Source organism: Balaenoptera musculus, chromosome 13 (assembly GCF_009873245.2).
Source record: "Balaenoptera musculus isolate JJ_BM4_2016_0621 chromosome 13, mBalMus1.pri.v3, whole genome shotgun sequence".
NCBI classification, from domain to species: domain Eukaryota; kingdom Metazoa; phylum Chordata; class Mammalia; order Artiodactyla; family Balaenopteridae; genus Balaenoptera; species Balaenoptera musculus.
In genome coordinates, this window is record NC_045797.1 from 54,220,127 (window position 1) to 54,241,155 (window position 21,029).

Consider the following 21,029-nt stretch of genomic DNA (forward strand, 5'->3'; position numbering starts at 1 on the left):
TATACGACCTTCGTTAGAATCCATCCATTTCATAAAGCAAGGCACTGCTCATGGACTTAAAAGTTGGACCTCCGTATACCTTTACACTGTCCCCTGGCCCCAAGCACACAAATCACATATTTAACCTTGGAGGCCACTAGCACAGTGCAAAGGTCCTTAACGTTTTTCAGGTCCCACACTTCTGACTATAGAACGTTCCTCTCAGTAGGCGCGGCATCTTGGGCTTGGAGCGGGAACCGCGTAACGTCGGCCACCACTCCCGCACTCTGCAGAGAAATGTCCCACACTCCGGGATCTTCACAGTCGGCTCTTCTCGAGGGTTCCCGGGTGTTCTCGCTAGTTGGCCCCCCGCAAGCCCCTGCGCGAACCTGGGAGGAGTCGACCTCTTCCGACTCTACCAACTGAAAAGTGCAGGGGTGGAGGGACTGAACATGCTGACGTGAAGGAAAGAGAACGGAAAGATACGCTCTCTGGAATGATATATCAAGCCACCTTGTAATGCACATATCTCGTGGGGATCATATGTCCTGGGAGAAACAGGTTTTTCCATCTTCCAAGTTATAACAACACGTGACTCCCCCTACGTCTGGCGCGCCCGGCCTTTGGTCTCTCCCGCTCCGGGCGACCCCGCGGTCACGTGCTCCCCCTGTCCTTGCCCGGCGTGCAGCCTAAGGTGGGGACGGCTGAGCCATGGCGGCCCTGCTGAGACCGGCCCGCTGGCTCTTCCGCGCCGGGGCGGCCCCGCACCTCCCGCTCTCCCTGCGCCTTCTAGCGGGCGGCCCGAGCCGGCCGCACGCCGCCTTCTGTCCGCGCGCCGCTCGCGCCGGGCCCGTCGCCGGGTGAGTGCCCAGCCGCTTCCTCAGCTCGTCTGCAGCGCGGCAGTTCCTCGGGGTCGTGGACGTGGGCGAGGGCCGGGTCCCACCTGTGCTCTTTCTACACCCTCCTCGCTGCTCCAGGGCCAGGCGTCCCCGGGCCTCGTATCACGCTCCTCTCCAGGGTGTTTAGGGTGACAGGGTTGGTCGCCTTCAGAAGGTTACGGCCACGAACGTGGCTTGCTTCCGTCATGGATCCTGCCATCGCCGCCTCGGACTTGGTCTTCCTGCCCTCGGGTTATCGACGTCCTAAGAAGCTGAGAGGGGCTTTGAAGGCTGCTGCCGGGGGTCAGGTGTTACTCTTCTATGATTGACCGGCTCGGGTGTTGTCCCACGTGCAAGCGTTATTGGTGCTTAGTAACCATCTAGGACTTAAGTTTCGAGAGCTTTTTTTTTGGAGGGAGGACAGGTTGGGAATTTTGGGTGAGCTAGGGGTAGCTTAGAGGTGGAAGTTTAATTATCTATCATTAGTTTGGGCTTTTGCCTCCGTTTTCTTCAGTGGAGTTTACCTCTCAGTATTTATGAAGATGTGCAGCGGGTTGGGAGTTGTGACAGTAGGCTCTGTAAGTGTCAGTGAATGGATATGTGGACACATTCTAGGCACTCTGTGGGAGCTGGGGGTGCAAAGGCAAATTAAGTTCTCAGTGTGTGTCAAATGTGTGAATAAATGCTCTCATGGATTGAGGTTTATCAGGAGGTAAGTTTGGTATAGACTTTGCCAAGGAGAGGATAAGGAAGTTTGATGAAGGTGTTAATTAGAGTAGTATTCTGATCACCTGAGAAGGGTAGGTGGGCACTGAGATTTTAGAATTGAAGAAAAACTGATTTTGAAAGACTAGTGTTTATAAATAGAGGTACTTTGGGAGACAGTATAAAGACTAAGAGCTGAGGGTCTGGAATAGGCCAGGGCTGGACTGCAGGCTTCTCTATTTGCATTGTGCCACTGGACAAGTTACGTAACGTTGACAGGCCTCAGTTTCTTTAGTTATAAGATGGGAGTGGTAATAGTGTTGGTGATATTGCATGAGGTTATTTATATAAAGCTCTTAACATAGGGCCTGGTGCCTAGTAAATGCTATATTAGTTACTATAATAGTAACAGTAATAGTGATTGCATGGATTTTTTGTGGTCCTCCTTGGAAACCTACTTTATGTGTAGAATTACATGGAGGAAATGTTTTATGACTTCTTTTTTTTTAATCATTCATCAATTTTATACACATCATTGTATACATGTCAGTCCCAATCGCCCAATTCAGCACACCACCATCCCCCCCCCCCCCCACTGCGGTTTTCCCCCCTTGGTGTCCATACGTTTGTTCTCTACATCTGTGTCTCAACTTCTGCCCTGCAAACCGGTTCATCTGTACCATTTTTCTAATTTCCACATACATGCGTTAATATACGATATTTCTTTTTCTCTTTCTGACTTACTTCACTCTGTATGACAGTCTCTAGATCCATCCATGTCTCAACAAATGACTCAATTTCGTTCCTTTTTATGGCTGAGTAATATTCCATTGTATATATGTACCACAACTTCTTTATCCATTGGTCTGTCGATGGGCATTTAGGTTGCTTCCATGACCTGGCTATTGTAAATAGTGCTGCAATGAACATTGGGGTGCATGTGTCTTTTTTTTTTTTATTTTTTTTTATTTTTTTGCATGTGTCTTTTTGAATTACGGTTTTCTCTGGGTATATGGCCAGTAGTGGGATTGCTGGATCATATGGTAATTCTATTTTTAGTTTTTTAAGGAACCTCCGTATTGTTCTCCATAGTGGCTGTATCAATTTACATTCCCACCAACAGTGCAAGAGGGTTCCCTTTTCTCCACACCCTCTCCAGCATTTGTTGTTTGTAGATTTTCTGATGATGCCCATTCTAACTGGTGTGAGGTGATACCTCATTGTAGTTTTGATTTGCATTTCTCTAATAATTAGTGATGTTGAGCATCTTTTCATGTGCTTCTTGGCCATCTGTATGTCTTTGGAGAAATGTCTATGTAGGTCTTCTGCCCATTTTTGGATTGGGTTGTTTGTTTTTTTAATATTGAGCTGCATGAGCTGCTTGTAAATTTTGGAGATTAATCCTTTGTCAGTTGCTTCATTTGCAAATATTTTCTCCCATCTGAGGGTAGTCTTTTCGTCTTGTTTGTGGTTTCCTTTGCTGTGCAAAAGCTTTGAAGTTTCATTAGGTCCCATTTGTTTATTTTTGTTTTTATTTCCATTACTCTAGGAGGTGGATCAAAAAAGATCTTGCTGTGATTTATGTCAAAGAGTGTTCTTCCTATGTTTTCCTCTAAGAGTTTTATAGTGTCCGGTCTTACATTTAGGTCTCGAATCCATTTTGAGTTTATTTTCGTGTATGGTGTTAGGGAGTGTTCTAATTTCATTCTTTTACATGTAGCTATCCAGTTTTCCCAACACCACTTACTGAAGAGACTGTCTTTTCTCCATTGTATATCTTTGCCTCCTTTGTCATAGATTAGTTGACCATAGGTGCGTGGGTTTATCTCTGGGCTTTCTATCTTGTTCCATTGATCTATGTTTCTGTTTTTGTGTCAGTACCATATTGTCTTGATTACTGTAGCTTTGTAGTATAGTCTGAAGTCAGGGAGTCTGATTCCTCCAGCTCCGTTTTTTTCCCCTCCAGACTGCTTTGGCTATTCGGGGTCTTTGTGTCTCCATACAAATTTTAAGGTGATTTGTTCTAGTTCCGTAAAAAATGCCATTGGTAATTTTGATAGGGATTGCATTGAATCTGTAGATTGCTTTGAGTAGTAATAGTCATTTTCACAATATTGATTCTTCCCATCCAAGAACATGGTATATCTCTCCATCTGTTGTTATCATCTTTAATTTCTTTCATCAGTGTTTTATAGTTTTCTGCATACAGGTCTTTTGTCTCCCTAGGTAGGTTTATTCCTAGGTATTTTATTCGTTTTGTTGCAGTGGTAAATGGGAGTGTTTCCATAATTTCTCTTCAGATTTTTCATCATTAGTGTATAGGAATGCAAGATATTTCTGTGCATTAATTTTGTATCCTGCAACTTTACCAAATTCATTGATTAGCTCTAGTAGTTTTCTGGTGGCATTTTTAGGATTCTCTATGTATAGTATCATGTCATCTGCAAACAGTGACAGTTTTACTTCTTCTTTTCCAATTTGTATTCCTTTTATTTGTTTTTCCTCTCTGATTGCCATGGCTAGGACTTCCAAAACTATGTTGAATAATAGTGGTGAGAGTGGACATCCTTGTCTCGTTCCTGATCTTAGAGGAAATGCTTTCAGTTTTTCACCATTGAGAATGATGTTTGCTGTGGGTTTGTCGTATACGGCCTTTATTATGTTGAGGTAGCTTCCCTCTATGCCCACTTTCTGGAGAGTTTTTACCGTAAATGGGTGTGGAATTTTGTCAAAAGCTTTTTCTGCATCTATTGAGATGATCATATGGTTTTTATTCTTCAATTTGTTAATATAGTGTATCACATTGAATGATTTGCGTATATTAAAGAATCCTTGCATCCCTGGGATAAATCCCACTTGATCGTGGTGTATGATCCTTTTAATGTGTTGTTGGATTCTGTTTGCTAGTATTTTGTTGAGGATTTTTGCATCTGTATTCATCAGTGATATTGGTCTGTAATTTTCTTTTTTGGTAGTATCTTTGTCTGGTTTTGGTATCAGGGTGATGGTGGCCTCATAGAATGAGTTTGGGAGTATTCCTTCCTCTGCAATTTTTTGGAAGAGTTTGAGAAGGATGGGTGTTAGCTCTTCTCTAAATGTTTGATAGAATTCACCTGTGAAGCCATCTGGTCCTGGACTTTTGTTTGTTGGAAGATTTTTAATCACAGTTTCAATTTCATTACTTGTGGTCGGTCTGTTCATATTTTCTGTTTCTTCCTGGTTCACTCTTGGAAGGTTATACCTTTCTAAGAATTTGTCCATTTCTTCCAGGTTGTCCATTTTATTGGCATAGAGTTGCTTGTAGTAGTCTCTTAGGATGCTTTGTATTTCTGCAGTGTCTGTTGTAACTTCTCCTTTTTCATTTCTAATTTTATTGATTTGAGTCTTCTCCCTCTTTTTCTTGATGAGTCTGGCTAATGGCTTATCAATTTGGTTTATCTTCTCAAAGAACCAGCTTTTAGTTTTATTGATCTTTGCTATTGTTTTCTTTGTTTCTATTTCCTTTATTTCCACTCTGATCTTTATGATTTCTTTCCTTCTGCGAAGTTTGGGTTTTGTTTGTTCTTCTTTCTCTAGTTCCTTTAGGTGTAAGGTTAGATTGTTTACTTGAGGTTTTTCTTGTTTCTTGAGGCAGGCTTGTATAGCTATAAACTTCCCTCTTAGAACTGCTTTTGCTGCATCCCATAGGTTTTGGATCGTTGTGTTTTCATTGTCATTTGTCTCTAGGTATTTTTTGATTTCCTCTCTGATTTCTTCAGTGATCTCTTGGTTATTTAGTAACATATTGTTTAGCCTCCATGTGTTTGTGCTTTTCACGTTTTTTTCCCTGTAATTCATTTCGAATCTCATAGCATTGTGGTCAGAAAAGATGCTTGATATGATTTCAATTTTCTTAAATTTACTGAGGCTTGATTTGTGACCCAAGATGTGATCTATCCTGGAGAATATTCCGTGCGCACTTGAGAAGAAAGTGTAATCTGTTTTTGGATGGAATGTCCTATAAATATCAATTAAATCTATCTGGTCTATTGTGTCATTTAAAGCTTCTGTTTCCTTATTTATTTTCATTTTGGATGATCTGTCCATTGGTGTAAGTGAGGTGTTAAAGTCCCCCACTATTACTGTGTTACTGTTGATTTTCTCTTTTATAGCTGTTAGCAGTTGCCTTATGTATTGAGGTGCTCCTATGTTGGGTGCATATATATTTATAATTGTTATATCTTCTTCTTGGATTGATCCCTTGATCATTATGTAGTGTCCTTCCTTGTCTCTTGTAACATTCTTTATTTTAAAGTCTATTTTATCTGATATGGGTATAGCTACTCCAGCTTTCTTTTGATTTCTATTTGCATGGAATATCTTTTTCCATCCCCTCACTTTCAGTCTGGATGTGTCCCTAGGTCTGAAGTGGGTCTCTTGTAGACAGCATATAGATGGGTCTTGTTTTTGTATCCATTCAGCAAGCCTGTGTCTTTTGGTTGGAGCATTTAATCCATTCACGTTTAAGGTAATTATTGATATGTATGTTCCTATGACCATTTTCTTAATTGTTTTGGGTTTGTTTTTGTAGGTCCTTTTCTCCTCTTGTGTTTCCCACTTAGAGAAGTTCCTTTAGCATTTGTTGTAGAGCTGGTTAGGTGGTGCTGAATTCTCTTAGCTTTTGCTTGTCTGTAAGCTTTTGATTTCTCCATCAAATCTAAATGAGATCCTTGCCGGGTAGAGTAATCTTGGTTGTAGGTTCTTCCCTTTCATCACTTTAAGTACATCATGCCACTCCCTTCTGGTTTGTAGAGTTTCTGCTGAGAAATCAACTGTTAACCTTATGGGAGTTCCCTTGTACGTTATTTGTCGTTTTTCCCTTGCTGCTTTCAACAATTTTTTTTTGTCTTTAATTTTTGCCAATTTGATTAGTATGTGTCTCGGCGTGTTTCTCTTTGGGTTTATCCTGTATGGGACTCTCTGCACTTCCTGGACTTGGGTGGCTATTTCCTTTCCCATGTTAGGGAAGTTTTCGACTATAATCTCTTCAAATATTTTCTCTGGTTCTTTCTCTCTCTCTTCTTCTGGGACCCCTATAATGCGAATGTTGTTGCGTTTAATGTTGTCCCAGAGGTCTCTTAGGCTGTCCTCATTTCTTTTCATTCTTTTTTCTTTATTCTGTTCCGCAACAGTGAACTCCACCATTCTGTCTTCCAGGTCACTTATCCGTTCTTCTGCCTCAGTTATTCTGCTATTGATTCTTTCTAGTGTAGTTTTCATTTCAGTTATTGTATTGTTCATCTCTGTTTGTTCTTTAATTTTTCTAGGTCTTTGTTAAACATTTCTTGCATCTTCTCGATCTTTGCCTCCATTCTTATTCCGAGGTCCTGGATCATCTTCACTCTCATTATTCTGAATTCTTTTTCTGGAAGGTTGCCTATCTCCACTTCATTTAGTTGTTTTTCTGGGGTTTTATCTTGTTCCTTCATCTGGTATATAGCCCTCTGCCTTTTCATCTTGCCTATCTTTCTGTGAATGTGGTTTTTATTCCACAGGCTGCAGGATTGTAGTTTTTCTTGCTTCTGCTGTCTGCCCTCTGGTGGTTGAGGCTATCTAAGAGGCTTGATGGGAGGCTCTGGTGGTGGGTAGAGCTGAATGTTGCTGTGGTGGTCAGAGCTCAGTAAAACTCGAATCCACTTGACTGTTGATGGGTAGGGCTGGGTTCCCTCCTTGTTGGTTGTTTTGCCTGAGGCAACCCAACACTGGAGCCTACCTGGGCTCTTTGGTGGGGCTAATGACAGACTCTGGGAGGGCTCACGCCAAGGAGTACTTCCCAGAACTTCTGCTGCCAGTGTCCTTGTCCCCACGATGAAACAGAGCCACCCCCTGCCTCTGCAGGAGACCTTCCAACACTAGCAGGTAGTTCTGGTTCAGTCTCCCACGGGGTCACTACTCCTTCCCCTGGGTCCCAATGCACACACTATTTTGTGTGCGCCCTCCAAGAGTGGAGTCTCTGTTTCCCCCAGTCCTGTCGGAGTCCTGCAATCAATTCCCACTAGGCTTCAAAGTCTGATTCTCTATGAATTCCTCCTCCCGTTGCCGGACCCCCAGGTTGGGAAGCCTGACGTGGGGCTCAGAACCTTCACTCCAGTGGGTAGACTTCTGTGGTATAAGTGTTTGCCAGTCTGTGAGTCACCCACCCAGCAGTTATGGGATTTGATTTTACTCTGATTGCGCCCCTCCTACTGTCTCATTGTGGCTTCTCCTTTGTCTTTGGATGTGGGGTATCTTTTTTGGTGAGTTCCTGTGTCTTCCCGTCGATGATTGTCCAGCAGCTAGTTGTGATTCTGGTGTTCTTGCAAGAGGGAGTGAGAGCATGTCCTTCTACTCCGCCATCTTGGTTAATCTTTATGACTTCTTAACAACTTAGTTATACATCTTTGGAATGTAGTCTGCTTATGACTTGGAGCCTAGCTCAATTTTCTCATTAGGCCTGAACAGTTAACCTTTAGAAGTTGTGCCTCTGCTTTCACAGATCTACACTTCTTGGCTTTCAGAGAGGTTCTTTTGAGAAAGTTGTGCCAATTATTTATATTTTTCTAGTCCTTAACATCCCCGTGAGGCCAGGGGAGGGTCGAAGTTACAGTTCGTCTTCGCTGTTGCATTTGAGGAAAACAGTAGGGAGAACACAATCTAGTAGAAAGGGTGTTGGTCTGCTCATCAGACCTGGGTTCCATTTACTTGCTGCGTAACCTTACCTAACCTTTTTGATCCTCAGTTCGTTGTCTGTGAAGTAGAGGTAACAAGGCCTTTCCCCCTTCTTTGTAAAGCTCATTTCTTGTCATTCAGGACTCAACTTAAATGCTCTCTCTTCAGAGAGGCCTTACCTCAACACTCAGTGCAAACCCTATTTTAGTTGTATCATGGCATGTCTCACTTGTCTGATATTATTTATCTGCTCGCTGCTTGTTTCTTTAGAACTTTGTCTTGTTCACCACTGTGTGCTCAGCTCATAGCAGGCAGTAAAGAAATATTTGTTTTCTTGTTCTCCTGGACTCTGAACATTTTCTATACGGTTTCCTACCCACAGCCTGTAAGCATGCTCACATCTTTCCCACCTGAAAAACAAAACCTTTCCTGAAACTGGACTTAACTCCACATGCTCCCCAGTCTCTTCTTCCTGTCTGTACTCCTGTCTCCTTCATTTCTTCACTTCGAATTCGCTCTTTGACCCACTGCAGTCACACCACTGGGAATAGCCATCATTGTTTTATTTATTAACTTTTTATTATGTATTTTTAAATTTTAGAACTTATGTGCCTTCAGGAGCAATTGCAAAATATTGGGGGGGAAAGCAATAAACTAAAAATCACCCTTAATTCTATCACCCACAGAGAGCCATTGAGATATATGTGTGTGTGTGTGTGTGTGTGTATATATATATATATATATAGAGAGAGAGAGAGAGAGAGAGAGAGAGTGCTTTTAAAATTAGGTGTGTCTGAGATGTAAGTTTATTTCATTGAATTTTTTTAAGGGACTTCTTAATAACCAGATCCACTCTTTTTTTTTTTTTTATAAATTTATTTATTTTTTATTTTTATTTTTGGCTGCGTTGGGTCTTTGTTGCTGTGCGCGGGCTTTCTCTGGTTGTGGCGAGTGGGGGCTACTCCTCGTCACAGTGTGTGGGCTTCTCATTGCAGTGGCTTCTCTTGTTGCGGAGCATGGGCTCTAGGCGCGCGGGCTTCAGTAGTTGTGGCACGCGGACTCAGTAGTTGTGCCTCACGAGCTCTAGAGGGCAGGCTCAATAGTTGTGGTGCACGGGCTTAGTTGCTCCGCTGCATGTGGGATCTTCCCGGACCAGGGCTCCAACCCGTGCCCCCTGCATTGGCAGGTGGATTCTTAATCACTGGGCCACCAGGGAAGCCCCCAGATCCACTCTTAAGGCCTTGATCTCTGGCATTACTGTCTCCCATTTCCCCCTTAATGAAACCCTTTTATTGGCATTGATGATGACACCACTCTTTCTTGATTTTATTCTCTTTAGAATTTTTCTCACTTTGTTGCATCCTTTTTCCTCTGTTCATCTCTTAAATGCTGATATCTTTGGTGGGTGGCAGTGGTTGTCCTTAGTCCTTTTGTTTTCTCATTTTTTTTCATTCCCTTTGGGCGACCTCTTCCATTTTTAGGGCATCAGCCCATACCTGCCTATCTGATGATGGCAATATTTTCCTTCCTGGAGGTGCCTGCCTGCTACTAGGCACCTCCACTGGTTGAACTATAGGTACTTCAAACCCATACATCTCAAACTGGATTCATCACTTTGCTGTACACCAGAAACTAACACAACATTGTAAGTCAACTATACTTCCATTTTAAAAATTTAAAAAAAAAGAAAATATCAAACTGGATTCATCTTTCCTCCCATATCTGTTCCTCGTGCGTTCCCTGTTTTAGTGTATGTTGCTATTTCTGTCAGCTTTCTAGAGATTTTTCATTCATATTTCTTTGACACTTCCCTGTTCCCATCCTCCCTCCTATGTATTGATTGCACAAATGATTAAGTTCTGTTAGAGCTACTTCATCTGGAATGGTTTCCCTCTTCTTCCAACCCCCACTTTATTCTGTAGTTTCCCTGGTAATTTGATCTTGTCATTTTCCTACTTAAAAATTAGACAATGTGGTGGCTCCCATTTGTTCCAGGATAAGGTGCTTCATGATCTGGAGATGCCTCTGGAGCCTCACTTCTTGTGAGTTCATTCCCATGGTGTCCTCTGTCCTAGCCATATCAAACTCTACTTCAAAGTCCTCCATAGCAGGGCTTCTGAAACCGTAATGAGCATAAGAATTCCCTGGGGATCCTCTGAAAATGTGGATTCTGACTTTGTAGGTATAGGTAGGGGACTGAGATTCCGCATTTTTAACAAGCCCCCAGATGATAAAGGTGCTGCTGGTCTGTGAACCAGCAAGGCTTTGATGGACCATGTTGCTCATCTCTTTACCTTTGATTGTGATGTTCACTTTTGGGATGTGTCTCCTCTTCTCTGTTTAATCTCTGTTGCTGGCTTCTCCCTTTGACCACTCCCTTCTTGTGCTTTCTCTCAGATCCGGAATCACTAAAGCACCCATTAACACTATTGCATGTGTACCCACCAGCACTCCGGACCTGGCTGAAGGTTCCTCGAAGGCAGGGACTTTGTCTTACTCTTTTTGCCTCCCCTGATGTCTGACTTTGTGGCACATAGTAGATGTCAAATGTTTGTTGAGTAAATCAATGAAAATCTTAGACATTGAGGAAGGAATGTTTGTGGGATGCAAAGGAGTTTGAAGGGGTACTTAACCCATTCATGTAGTGCAGTGGATCTCCACAAATTCACCCTGATCTTGATTTCCAGGAATGTCTGAGAAGGACAGATGAGTATTATTGAGTGAAATTATTAGAATTTATTAATCCTTAGGTGCTTCAGAGGAAAGGTAAGCTTTGAGCTAAATCAGTTTGGAAGCGGATCTGGATTGATGATTATCTTAAAGGTGAAGAGCACATATTGCCCTATGACAGAATGAGGTGACTTCTAAAATTGAAAGGAGAGAAAACTTTTCCTTGTTTACCTCTCATTAAAAAAACTTTCTCAGCACATCTTAAAAGTCTGTCTGGGTCCTTCGGAGTTGCGATTCAGCCTCTGCTCCCTGTGGGTTTGAGTTTATCAATTACAGAGGACTATGATAGGCACGTGTACAACATATTATATATGTGCTATCCATAGAGAGGAATATAATACTGTGGCATTTCAGAGAGAAGAAGGAAAGAAACATTTGTTTTGTGGTAGGGGATCGCTCAAGTTTAAGAGGCCATGTGGTAATGAGTAGTCAGAATGTTCCAGGGGAAGAAAGAGGAGGAAGAAACTTGGAGGCCATACTTTTATCCTGTGTGTCTACGTGGAGTGGGATGTAGTGGAAGTTGATATTGCAAAAGCCAATCAGTTTTTTTTTAAAATAAATTAATTTATTTATTTTTGGCTAGGTTGGGTCTTCGTTGCTGCGCGCGGGCTTTCTCTAGTTGCGGCGAGCGGTGGCTACTCTTGGTTGTGGGTGCGCGGGCTTCTCATTGCGGTAGCTTCTCTTGGTTGCGGAGCACAGGCTCTAGGCACGCGGGCTTCAGGAGTTGTGGCACACAGGCTTAGTTGCTCCGCGGCATGTGGGATCTTCCTGGACCAGGGCTCCCACCCGTGTCCCCTACATTGGTAGGCGGATTCTTAACCACTATGCCACCAGGGAAGTCCCCAGTCAATTTCTTAAAGCTACCAGGGTTGATTAGAAAGTTGGTCGGAAGCCATTGGAGGCTTTTGAGAGGTACAGGTCCTGACAAAGTTTACAAAGACCCTAGGAGAAATAGGGACTGGGGATAGATAGACCAGTGAGGAACAACATCGATACATACTGCAGATGAGGGTTAATAGGGCCACGACTAGGTGGTGCAGAACTGAAGAAAAGATACTTCCTTTTCTGAGAGAAAGAGAACAGGAGCTTGGCGAGAATGTTAGAATTAGGAAGAATTGATTTGGAGATGAGGATAAATAATAGTACCTTTGGGATAGATCTTTACCGTTGTCAAACTGTGTATGAATTTATCACACACACGTTTCATCTTCTGTGGGTTGATATTACAAATTAGGGAAACTGAGGTTTAGAAGGGTGAAGTAATTTATCCAGGATCTCCAGTTGGGATTCAACTGCAGATGCTGTGATTCTCAGTTCCCAAGTGCTTTGAATATGTTGTGTTTTAGGTGCTGAAAGGATTACTTATGGACATAAAAACATTTTTTTAAAAAGGCAATACATAATACAGTATAAATTGAGGAATTAGAGACTATCACAAGTAAGTAAGCACATCATAAGATCTCAGAATGTGAACTTTGGAGGGCATCTCTAGAATAATCTAGTCTATGCCACTCTTGCTTTATATTGATAGATTCTACAGAGTATCTTGCTCCACATTACATCAAAGGTCCCAGCCTGGTTAACTGACTCATTACTTCCTGTCATAGCTGAGACAAAGGAAAGATCCCTTTGGACTGGAAGAGCCTGAGATGGAGGGGACATCTGGATAGGTGGAAAGGAATGACATTGGTGTTTCAAGCCAGAAGACTGTTACCAAGTGTAGAAGGGTTGCTAGTGACTTTTTTATTCTGAAGTTCTGTGACTTACTGTAAAGCATAAAGCAGTGTTTGGGGGACAGCTTAGCTGGGCAAGAGTTTTCGGAGAATTGAGGTCTTGCAAAATCCAGGGAGAATTTTTCAGGGAGAAAATAGTTCAGGGAGAAAGTTCATTGTGACAGCTTTACAAAGATTTTTTAAAAGATCAAACAGCAGATATTTATTGAGTACCTTCTATAATAAGAGCTATTAATTGAGCACTCTTTTTGTTAGGAATCTTGTATTTATTTTTTATGTGATCTTTACAAGGTAGGTATTTTTTCTCACGTGAGGGAACTAATGCTTAAACCAAATACCTTTCCCAGAGTCACGTACCTGTTAGATAGCATAGCTTGGATTTCAGTAAGCCTTTTAAAATAAGTCTTGTACTTTCTGCTAAGACATTTTAAAAAGAAGAAATAATGTAGTTGATATTTATTATGCTTACTTTGCTGAGTCCTTTATGTATACTTTTCTCAGTGTTGCCCAGACCTTGGGCATTTGTGTACTGCCTTCATATTTTTTGCCAAATCTAGTACTACCTAAAGTATTATTTAAGTTTAGCATTTTTCTTTTCATTGGGTTTAGGTTTAAACTGACATTTTATAACTTAATTTTGTTTTAAGCAAGAATGCTAGGAAGATAAAGAGCTAGATGCAGTAGTTACTTTAAACTATTTATTGAAGTAAATAAAACTACAGAAATAGGAAGTCTTTGTCTACATGCTATCTAAAATCATTTTCCTGGCAGAAGTGCAATATTTGGGGAAATTATCTGCATTATCTCAGTCTTTGTGATATTCCTGTGAGGTGAGTACTATTATCTCTGAGATTTTACAGGCTTAGAGAGAGTTGTGGAAACTTGGCCAAAGTTACATATCTTAGAAATGGCAGAGCCTGAAATCAGGACAGACTGGTTTTTTTTGTGTTTTTTTTTTTTCCCTTCCAATGAGAATGTCTTGAATGACCTAACTTTTGCATAATGGCTAACCGTTTATCCTTTTTTTATATATATATATATAATTAGAGACTTTTGGCTTATAATTAGTGATAGTTCCCAGGAAACATGGCAACAGATATAAAAAGAATATGTTAGACATTTCTTATTGGAATCTAGGTTTCTATTGAGTCTGGTGTTAGCAAATTTGGAATACTAGACTTTTCAGTACAAGCTCTTCTGTTCTTAAGCTTCTTTCTTTTCTCCTTATAATATAGACTTTACAGTTAGGGGCCATGTTGGAAATTCTTAATTTTTTTAAACACATAAAATATTCATGTTAAATTTGACTCTAAACAAGAATTTTAAGGACCAAAATTAGGAGTAATTGCCAAAATTTCCCCTCCTTATCCCAATAACCATTTTACATTTTTACATTCAAGCCCACACTCTGAAAGCTGGTGTGTTTCCACTATGCCATGGAGCCTTCTGTTTTTGTCTCTAAGATTGTGCTTATCAAGTGTTATGAAAATGATACGTAATACGTTAAGATATATACAGAGGATTAATTAAGACTCTAGGGCTTTTTTACATGCATTTTTCTCTATTACATGGAAGTGAGAATTAACAAATTGTACTGGCAAGACTTGTTGCCTGGAATTTGCAGTTAAATCAGGTGGGAGCCTTGGTGATTCTCATCTCCGCGCCCACCCTCCTGTAAGCTTCAGTCTCTCACTCAGACTGCTGCAACAGCTTCCTAAGTGGTATCTCTATTAAATTCTTGCTGCTGTCTAATTTATGGTCTACCCTGCAGCTAGACTGATCTTTTCTAAACAGAAATAGATCATACCACAACCCCTGCTTACAAAACCTTCAGTAGGGTTCTATACAGTTTTGTACTTGGAATGAAATCTGTATCTAGAATAAAATCCAGACTCCTTACCTTCACAGTCCTCCATGATCTAGCCCAGCCTTCCTCTCCAATCTCATCCCATCTGTTGCTCACGCACTTGGTCTGCTGACTGTTCTACTTGGCCTAGAATACTCATCCTCTGCTATCTGTATGGCTGCTGCTTTTTATCCTTAGGTAGAAATTTTGAGTGTCATCATCTTTGTACGTTTAATCCAAAGTAGAACCCTACTGCTTTTTCATTGGAGTCATAGAACTTAACACAACTGGTGGGTTTTGTTTTGTTTTGTTTTTTAAGTTTAACTAATTGATTATCAGGTTTACTTACTAGATAAGTAGAAAGGCTGATCCTAGCACAGTGCTTTATACATAGAAGGTGCTTAATAAATCTTTGAATCAATAAATGAAAGAATTTAGGTGTTGTGATACAAGTAAAAAAAAAAAACAGTTATAGGATCCTAAAGAGGTAGTGACATGAAGACGGTTTTGGGGGAGATTGATCTGGCAGTTGTATGAAGAAAAGCTGAAGCCTGAGAAACTAATATGAGTTTTGTTGCAAAAATCCATGTGTTCTGGATTGAACAAGGGACTCAGAAATAAAGAGGTATCTGAGGGCTCAACAGATGCACTGTGAAGGATGAGAGGGATTGAGCAATTATAAGATTTTGAGCTTGAGGGAACAATGTAAAGATGGTGTAGTCAGTAGCAGTGAAGAAATTTGAAAGGAATACCAGCCACTTTTAGGAGGAGTCATTGTTTTTTGAATTTTTAACATGTTAAAACTTAATTGGAATCAGTATATACATAAAATGTTTAAAAGAATTATATACTGCAATGAAGTTGGGTTTATTCCAGGTGTGCAAGCCTGGTTCAACATTTGAATAGTCAATTGATGTTATCAGCCATATCAACAGACTAAAGAAAACCCAAGTAGAATAGCTAAAATAAGGGATTGGTGAGAACATAAGAGAAATTTGGATACCTATTGCCTACAGAATAGTTCAGCAAAATATGCTGCTGTGAGAGCAGCATTGTGAAAATCAGTCTTGTATTTTATAAGCATGTCATAAAATCCAAATCCCGTAGTTATCAGCCATTGTAGACTTTCCCTTATCTCGTCTCACATTCCCTGCCTAGGTTTAATTTTTACCCCTTTCCAGTGTGAACTGCCTGTTGGAGCCAGATTAGTTTCCTTGATGCCCTTCCGCCGTGTTGAGCTCATTGCAGAATGAAATTACCCCAGGACAAGTACAGGTCCTGTCAGTTAACTAGCTTTTACTGTGACTTCGGGCAAGTTACTTCACTTTTCTCATCTGTAAAGTCAAGATTATAGTCGTAATGTTCTATTACCTTGCATGTCTTAAATGCATAATAAACATTAGCTACTGACTATACCTGCTCTATCGCTGTATCTTTAAACTCTGATAGCTCTAAAGTGATGCCAAATTGGCTCATAATAGCAGTGAAAAAGGAAGAAGAGAATAGGGAAGGGAGAGTTTTAAAAATGTATGTGATTAGTTTGGTGTATATTCAGAGTTTAAAAGGAATGAATAACAGTTCAATAAAAAGTTTGCTTGAAAGAAATAAACACTGAGACTATCCAAAACATACAAAGAACTCTTAAAACTCAACAATGAGAAAACTTAATGACCTAGTTGAAAAATGAGCAGATCTGAACAGTTCACCAAAGAAATACTGAAGGCAAATAAGCATATGAAAAGATGCTCATATCATATGTCATTAGGGAATTGCAAATTAAAACAACAATTAGATACCACTACATACATGTTAGAATGGCTAAAACACCTATGGCATCTGCGGTGAGGATGTGGAGCAATAGGAACTCTCATTTATTGCTAGTGGGAATGCAAAATGGTACAGTCATTTTGGAAGATAGTTTGACAGTTTCTTACAAAGATAAATAAACATAAGCTTACCATATGATCCAGCAGTCACACTCCTAGATATTTACCCAAATGAGTTGAAGATTTCTGTCCACACAAAAACCTGCACACAAGTGTTTACAGTAGCTTTATTCATAATTGCCCAAAATTGGAAGCAACTAGTATGTCCTTCAGTAGGTGAACTGATAAGCAAATTGTGGTACATCCCTACAATGGAATGTTATTCACTAAAAAGAAATGAACTATCAAGCCATGAAAAGACACACAGGAACCTTAAATGTGTATTGCTAGGTGAAAGAAGCCAATCTGAAAAAGATTACATCCTGTATGATCCAACTATATGACATTCTGGAAAAGGCAAAACAAGACAAGTAAAAAGTGGTTGCTAGGGGTTCAGGAGGAGGGGGAAGGGGATGAGTAGGTGGAACACAGGGCATTTTGAGGGCAGTGAAATACTGTGTGGTTCTGTAATGCATGTCATGTATTTGTCAAAACCTATAGATATGTACACACAGAGAGTGAACCTTTTTGTATACTATAGACCTTAGCTAATAAAAATGTGTCAATATTGGTCATCATTTGTAACGAATGTACCACACTAATATAGAATGTTAATAGAGGAAATTAGGTGGAGGGGGAAGAGGGCATAATACATGGGAACTCCGTACTTTCTGGACAGTTTTTCTGTAAACTTAAAAATGCCTTGAAAAAGTAAGGCATTGATTTTTAAAAGTGACAGGCTTAATAGGGGAGCCTATTAATTAGGGAACCCATGGAAGCCTGTTTATAATAATATAATAATCTAGTCCTTGTATCTTTTTGAAATATGGACGCTAAACTATAAAATCATTATTTTTTTCACTAAAGAGTCAAAAAACACTAGCACCAATTATAAAAAACAGCAAAACCTGAGAAAAATAACTTTATAAATGCCAGATTTTGCCAGAGAAAATTCATGGGTAACCTGGAAGTTGGTTGTGAGTGCTGGAGTCTCAGGAGGGAACCTGAGAAATTTAACTCAAAAATATAAAGGAACCACTTATGACACTTGGGTGAAATGATAAAATAATTTTCCCTTATGTGTTTACATCACTTGGTCATCAGGTTTTGGAGGCAGTGCATTCCAGCTAGTGCAGGCCTGATGGTTAGGTTCCTGCCTTGTATGGACCCACCTTAACCCCTGCACTTGTTCTTTCCTTTCCTTTCTATCACAACATACCTATCGCTCTAGGCTGTGAACACACCCTTTTTCCTTCAGGGTGTGTTCAAGTGAATTTAAAAATAAATTCTGGGTCAAATAAGAAATGTAGAAAGCGCTGCCATGTGAGGAAGCACTGGAGAATCCTTTTGAAGAGTGAAGAATCCTTTGGTTTAAATATGTAACCCTTCCCCTCCCCAGTTTATTTTATAGTAGATTCATATTTTGACTTAACTAATTAAAGCCAAACACACGTGAAGGAGACTTGGCAGCATTAAAGATTTATTTTGTGAGAAAAATTAGCTTTAGAATGTTCAGCATGCAGTGCTGGTTTATTAACATCTCTGTTTTCTGCCTGAATTTTATTTGTGTTTGTTTGATCGTACATTTTATTTTATTTTTTAATATTTATTTATTTAGGCTGCACAGGGTCTTGGTTGCGGCCTGTGGACTCTTAGTTGCGGCATGCATGCGGGATCTAGTTCCCTGACCAGGGATCGAACTCGGGCCCCCTGCATTGGGAGTGCAGAGTTTTACCCACTGGACCACCAGGGAGGTCCCTGATCTTACATTTTAAAACTGCATTTTAAGCAGAGGTTTTATTTTTATGCCCCTTCACAGTTTATCAGATTTGGGTTGTGTAAAAAACATTGACAAATACACTTCACTACAATTTTGAAATCTCTTGTGTTATTTAGCTTTCATTGTTGAACGATATTATTGTACACTCACCTGAACCTGACACATTGTTCTGGGTGATTTAAAGTAATATTTTGTGTTTGCCTGACTAACAAGGGCATAGGTTAGTAACAGCCAGATAAACAGCCAGAAAAAACTTTTGAAAATAAGGGATAAATATATGTAGGCATGTATCTTCTGTGGTTTATAGGTAAAAATCTAGCATTTAATTAATTCAGTTCATTTAACTAACTTTAATCAATTAGCCATCTACAAGTGCTGATCATTAGGCTTCTTAACTAAACAGGATAAGACATTGTCTTGTTTAGTTAGTATTTTGATTTTTTCCATTGTTTTCCAGTCTACTGATTTACATAGGTGGAATCATTGATGGCCAGAGTGGTTGTGATTTGTCCCAGGTCACAGTGGTAGAATTTCTAGTCGAGTATCGGTTACTGCCTCTGTGTTTTACATAACCTTGTTGTGAAACTACTGGTGTAGCTTTCTTTAATGTAACATCACGTACTTAATCATTCAGTTTTGTGACTGGTTTTCCAGGTTAATAACATAGGATAGGAAGTCAACAATTTTATTTTTAAACTCACTAGTATGTAAATATTTATTTTGGTAATTGTGGTAGAAAATGTGCACATGCTAGAAAAATGTGGTTGTCATCCTAAAGGCATCCTCAAATTAATAAGTAGAGTGTTTTTACATTATACTTAGTTACTATATACTTAGTGTGTATTATTTAGTTATACTTACTGGCTGCTTCTGAAAAGTCTTAAGATATTTGGGGATAAAGATGTAAATCTCTGTGAATTAGATAATTTTGTGTGAGATTTGAATGCACAGAAAGAGTTTAAATTCAATTCAAAGATTTATGACAGGGTTTCCTTCACACATAAGGATTATTTCTAAGTTTGATGTTTGTAAATCAGGTAGAGCCTTATTTCTACAGCGTAGAATACCTCTGATTTCATGTTTTGGAGCATTTGGTCTGCATGCTAGACCTGTTTTATTAAAATGTTGAATGGTTTAAAGGTTGTTTGCTTTTTGTAAACACACATGTACTAGTCTGACCTTAATTTATAAGCATTTTTTTTCTTTTGACTTTCCCCAAATTAATGATGTTTAACAGCAGAAATCTAGTTTTATATTTGTTGGTTGCAGTTGTTAAAATGATTAGAAAAGTATACAGTTAGCATTTTGACACATGAATTGAGAGTTGAAACATCACTATAAAATGTTTCAGATTTATTTAGAAAGATGGGAAATTCTTTTGTCGTTAATGATCCTTTAAAAAACTGCATAATTTTAACTTGGAAATTGGTCTTCTTAATAATTCATAAGAAGCAACACCTAGAAAGCATTTGAAGAATACTTTAGAATTCTTCAGAATTTTACATATATTTTAGATCTCTTGTCTCATTTGTAGAGGTGAGAAGAGCTTTGTAGCATAATCTTCATTTTCCTTCATTGACTTGGTTTTGGTTAAGGGAGATTTAAAACACTTAAAACATACCATATTATTGTCTTAGTTTGAGTTGATTCCATGTGAAAAGTTATCGAGACATTGTCAGTTATTCAAGAGGTTAATTTGCATGCAATTTATGTGCATGTGACTTTATTTAAAGCAAAGGTCAAAACTTTCTTCCCTACCAATTTATACTTCTCTGCGCATTTTTGCTATTGTGCTATGAATTTAGGTATTTAGTAACTAATAAGAAAGCTTTGTATAAATTTTACTCACAAAGATGACCTATGTGGTTAGTAGTTTACATAGTTTATTTCTAATTGTCTTTCATTTTGTAGAGAGCTACTGAGCCAAGCCAGGCTATATGCCATTGCTGCTGAAAAAAAGAATTATCTTCAAGAGGAGCCCAGTTCTTCTCATAGAAGGAATGCCGGTCAGTTTGATTGGGCTCTAATGAGGCTAGATAATTCTGTCCGAAGAACTGGCCGCATCCCTAAGACTCTTCTACAAAAAGTCTTTGATAACATCTGCCACTCAGGTATTTCAAGATTTTCTGTTCAAAAAGTTGAACTTCTTAAGTACTGGTTTGGTGGTAAGCTCATTATAGAGCACATTACTTGATACTTTAAATTTTGTTATTTCTATTCATGATTTTATGTTATGATCTTTCTGTTTTTCCAACTCATCAGAGCAAAGTTTTGAGTAAAACATTTTGTTTTGCATGTTTATTTCAAAATCAGCAAATAAAAACTGTCTTTTCCCACAGTTTATGAAGGAATCACTTTCAGTGGTAAATTTTCTTGGAAGATATTAGTTTTTCTTATCTTCTATTGTATAGTGTCTGCTTTCCCTAAGATAGTCACGTATGACAAATTCCCAGAAAGACTGATAATCACTATTTCCCTTTCATTTTCACTTAGCTATTAAAATTTATTTGAGTCACTTATGCAACTTTGATAATCTGATAGAAACTTGCCCTCAACACTCCCCCCCCCAAAAATAACCTAACCACACATGCTCACACAAAAGCCCACGTGCAAGCCACACACATATTTTGTATATAGTTTGAGAGCATTCACCAGCTTCCCAAAGCCCATCCATGATTTCAGTCACATTAAGAAGCTGTAGAATCTAATGATGAGGGATACTAAAGAAGTATCAGTAATAACTTGCATTTAAAGACAGTTTTTATC

General features: G+C 39.4%; 1 protein-coding gene across 1 annotated transcript in view; it reads left to right on the forward strand.

Annotated features, from left to right (window-relative positions):
- The first annotated feature begins 654 nt into the window (after positions 1-654).
- Positions 655-21,029, forward strand: part of LRPPRC (leucine rich pentatricopeptide repeat containing) — a 115,195-nt gene continuing 94,820 nt past the window's right edge. The window contains exons 1-2 of the mRNA XM_036872415.1: positions 655-839; positions 20,175-20,374. Coding sequence (XP_036728310.1) covers positions 691-839; positions 20,175-20,374 — 349 coding nt within the window. The 5' untranslated portion in view covers positions 655-690. The remainder of the gene's footprint in view (positions 840-20,174; positions 20,375-21,029) is intronic.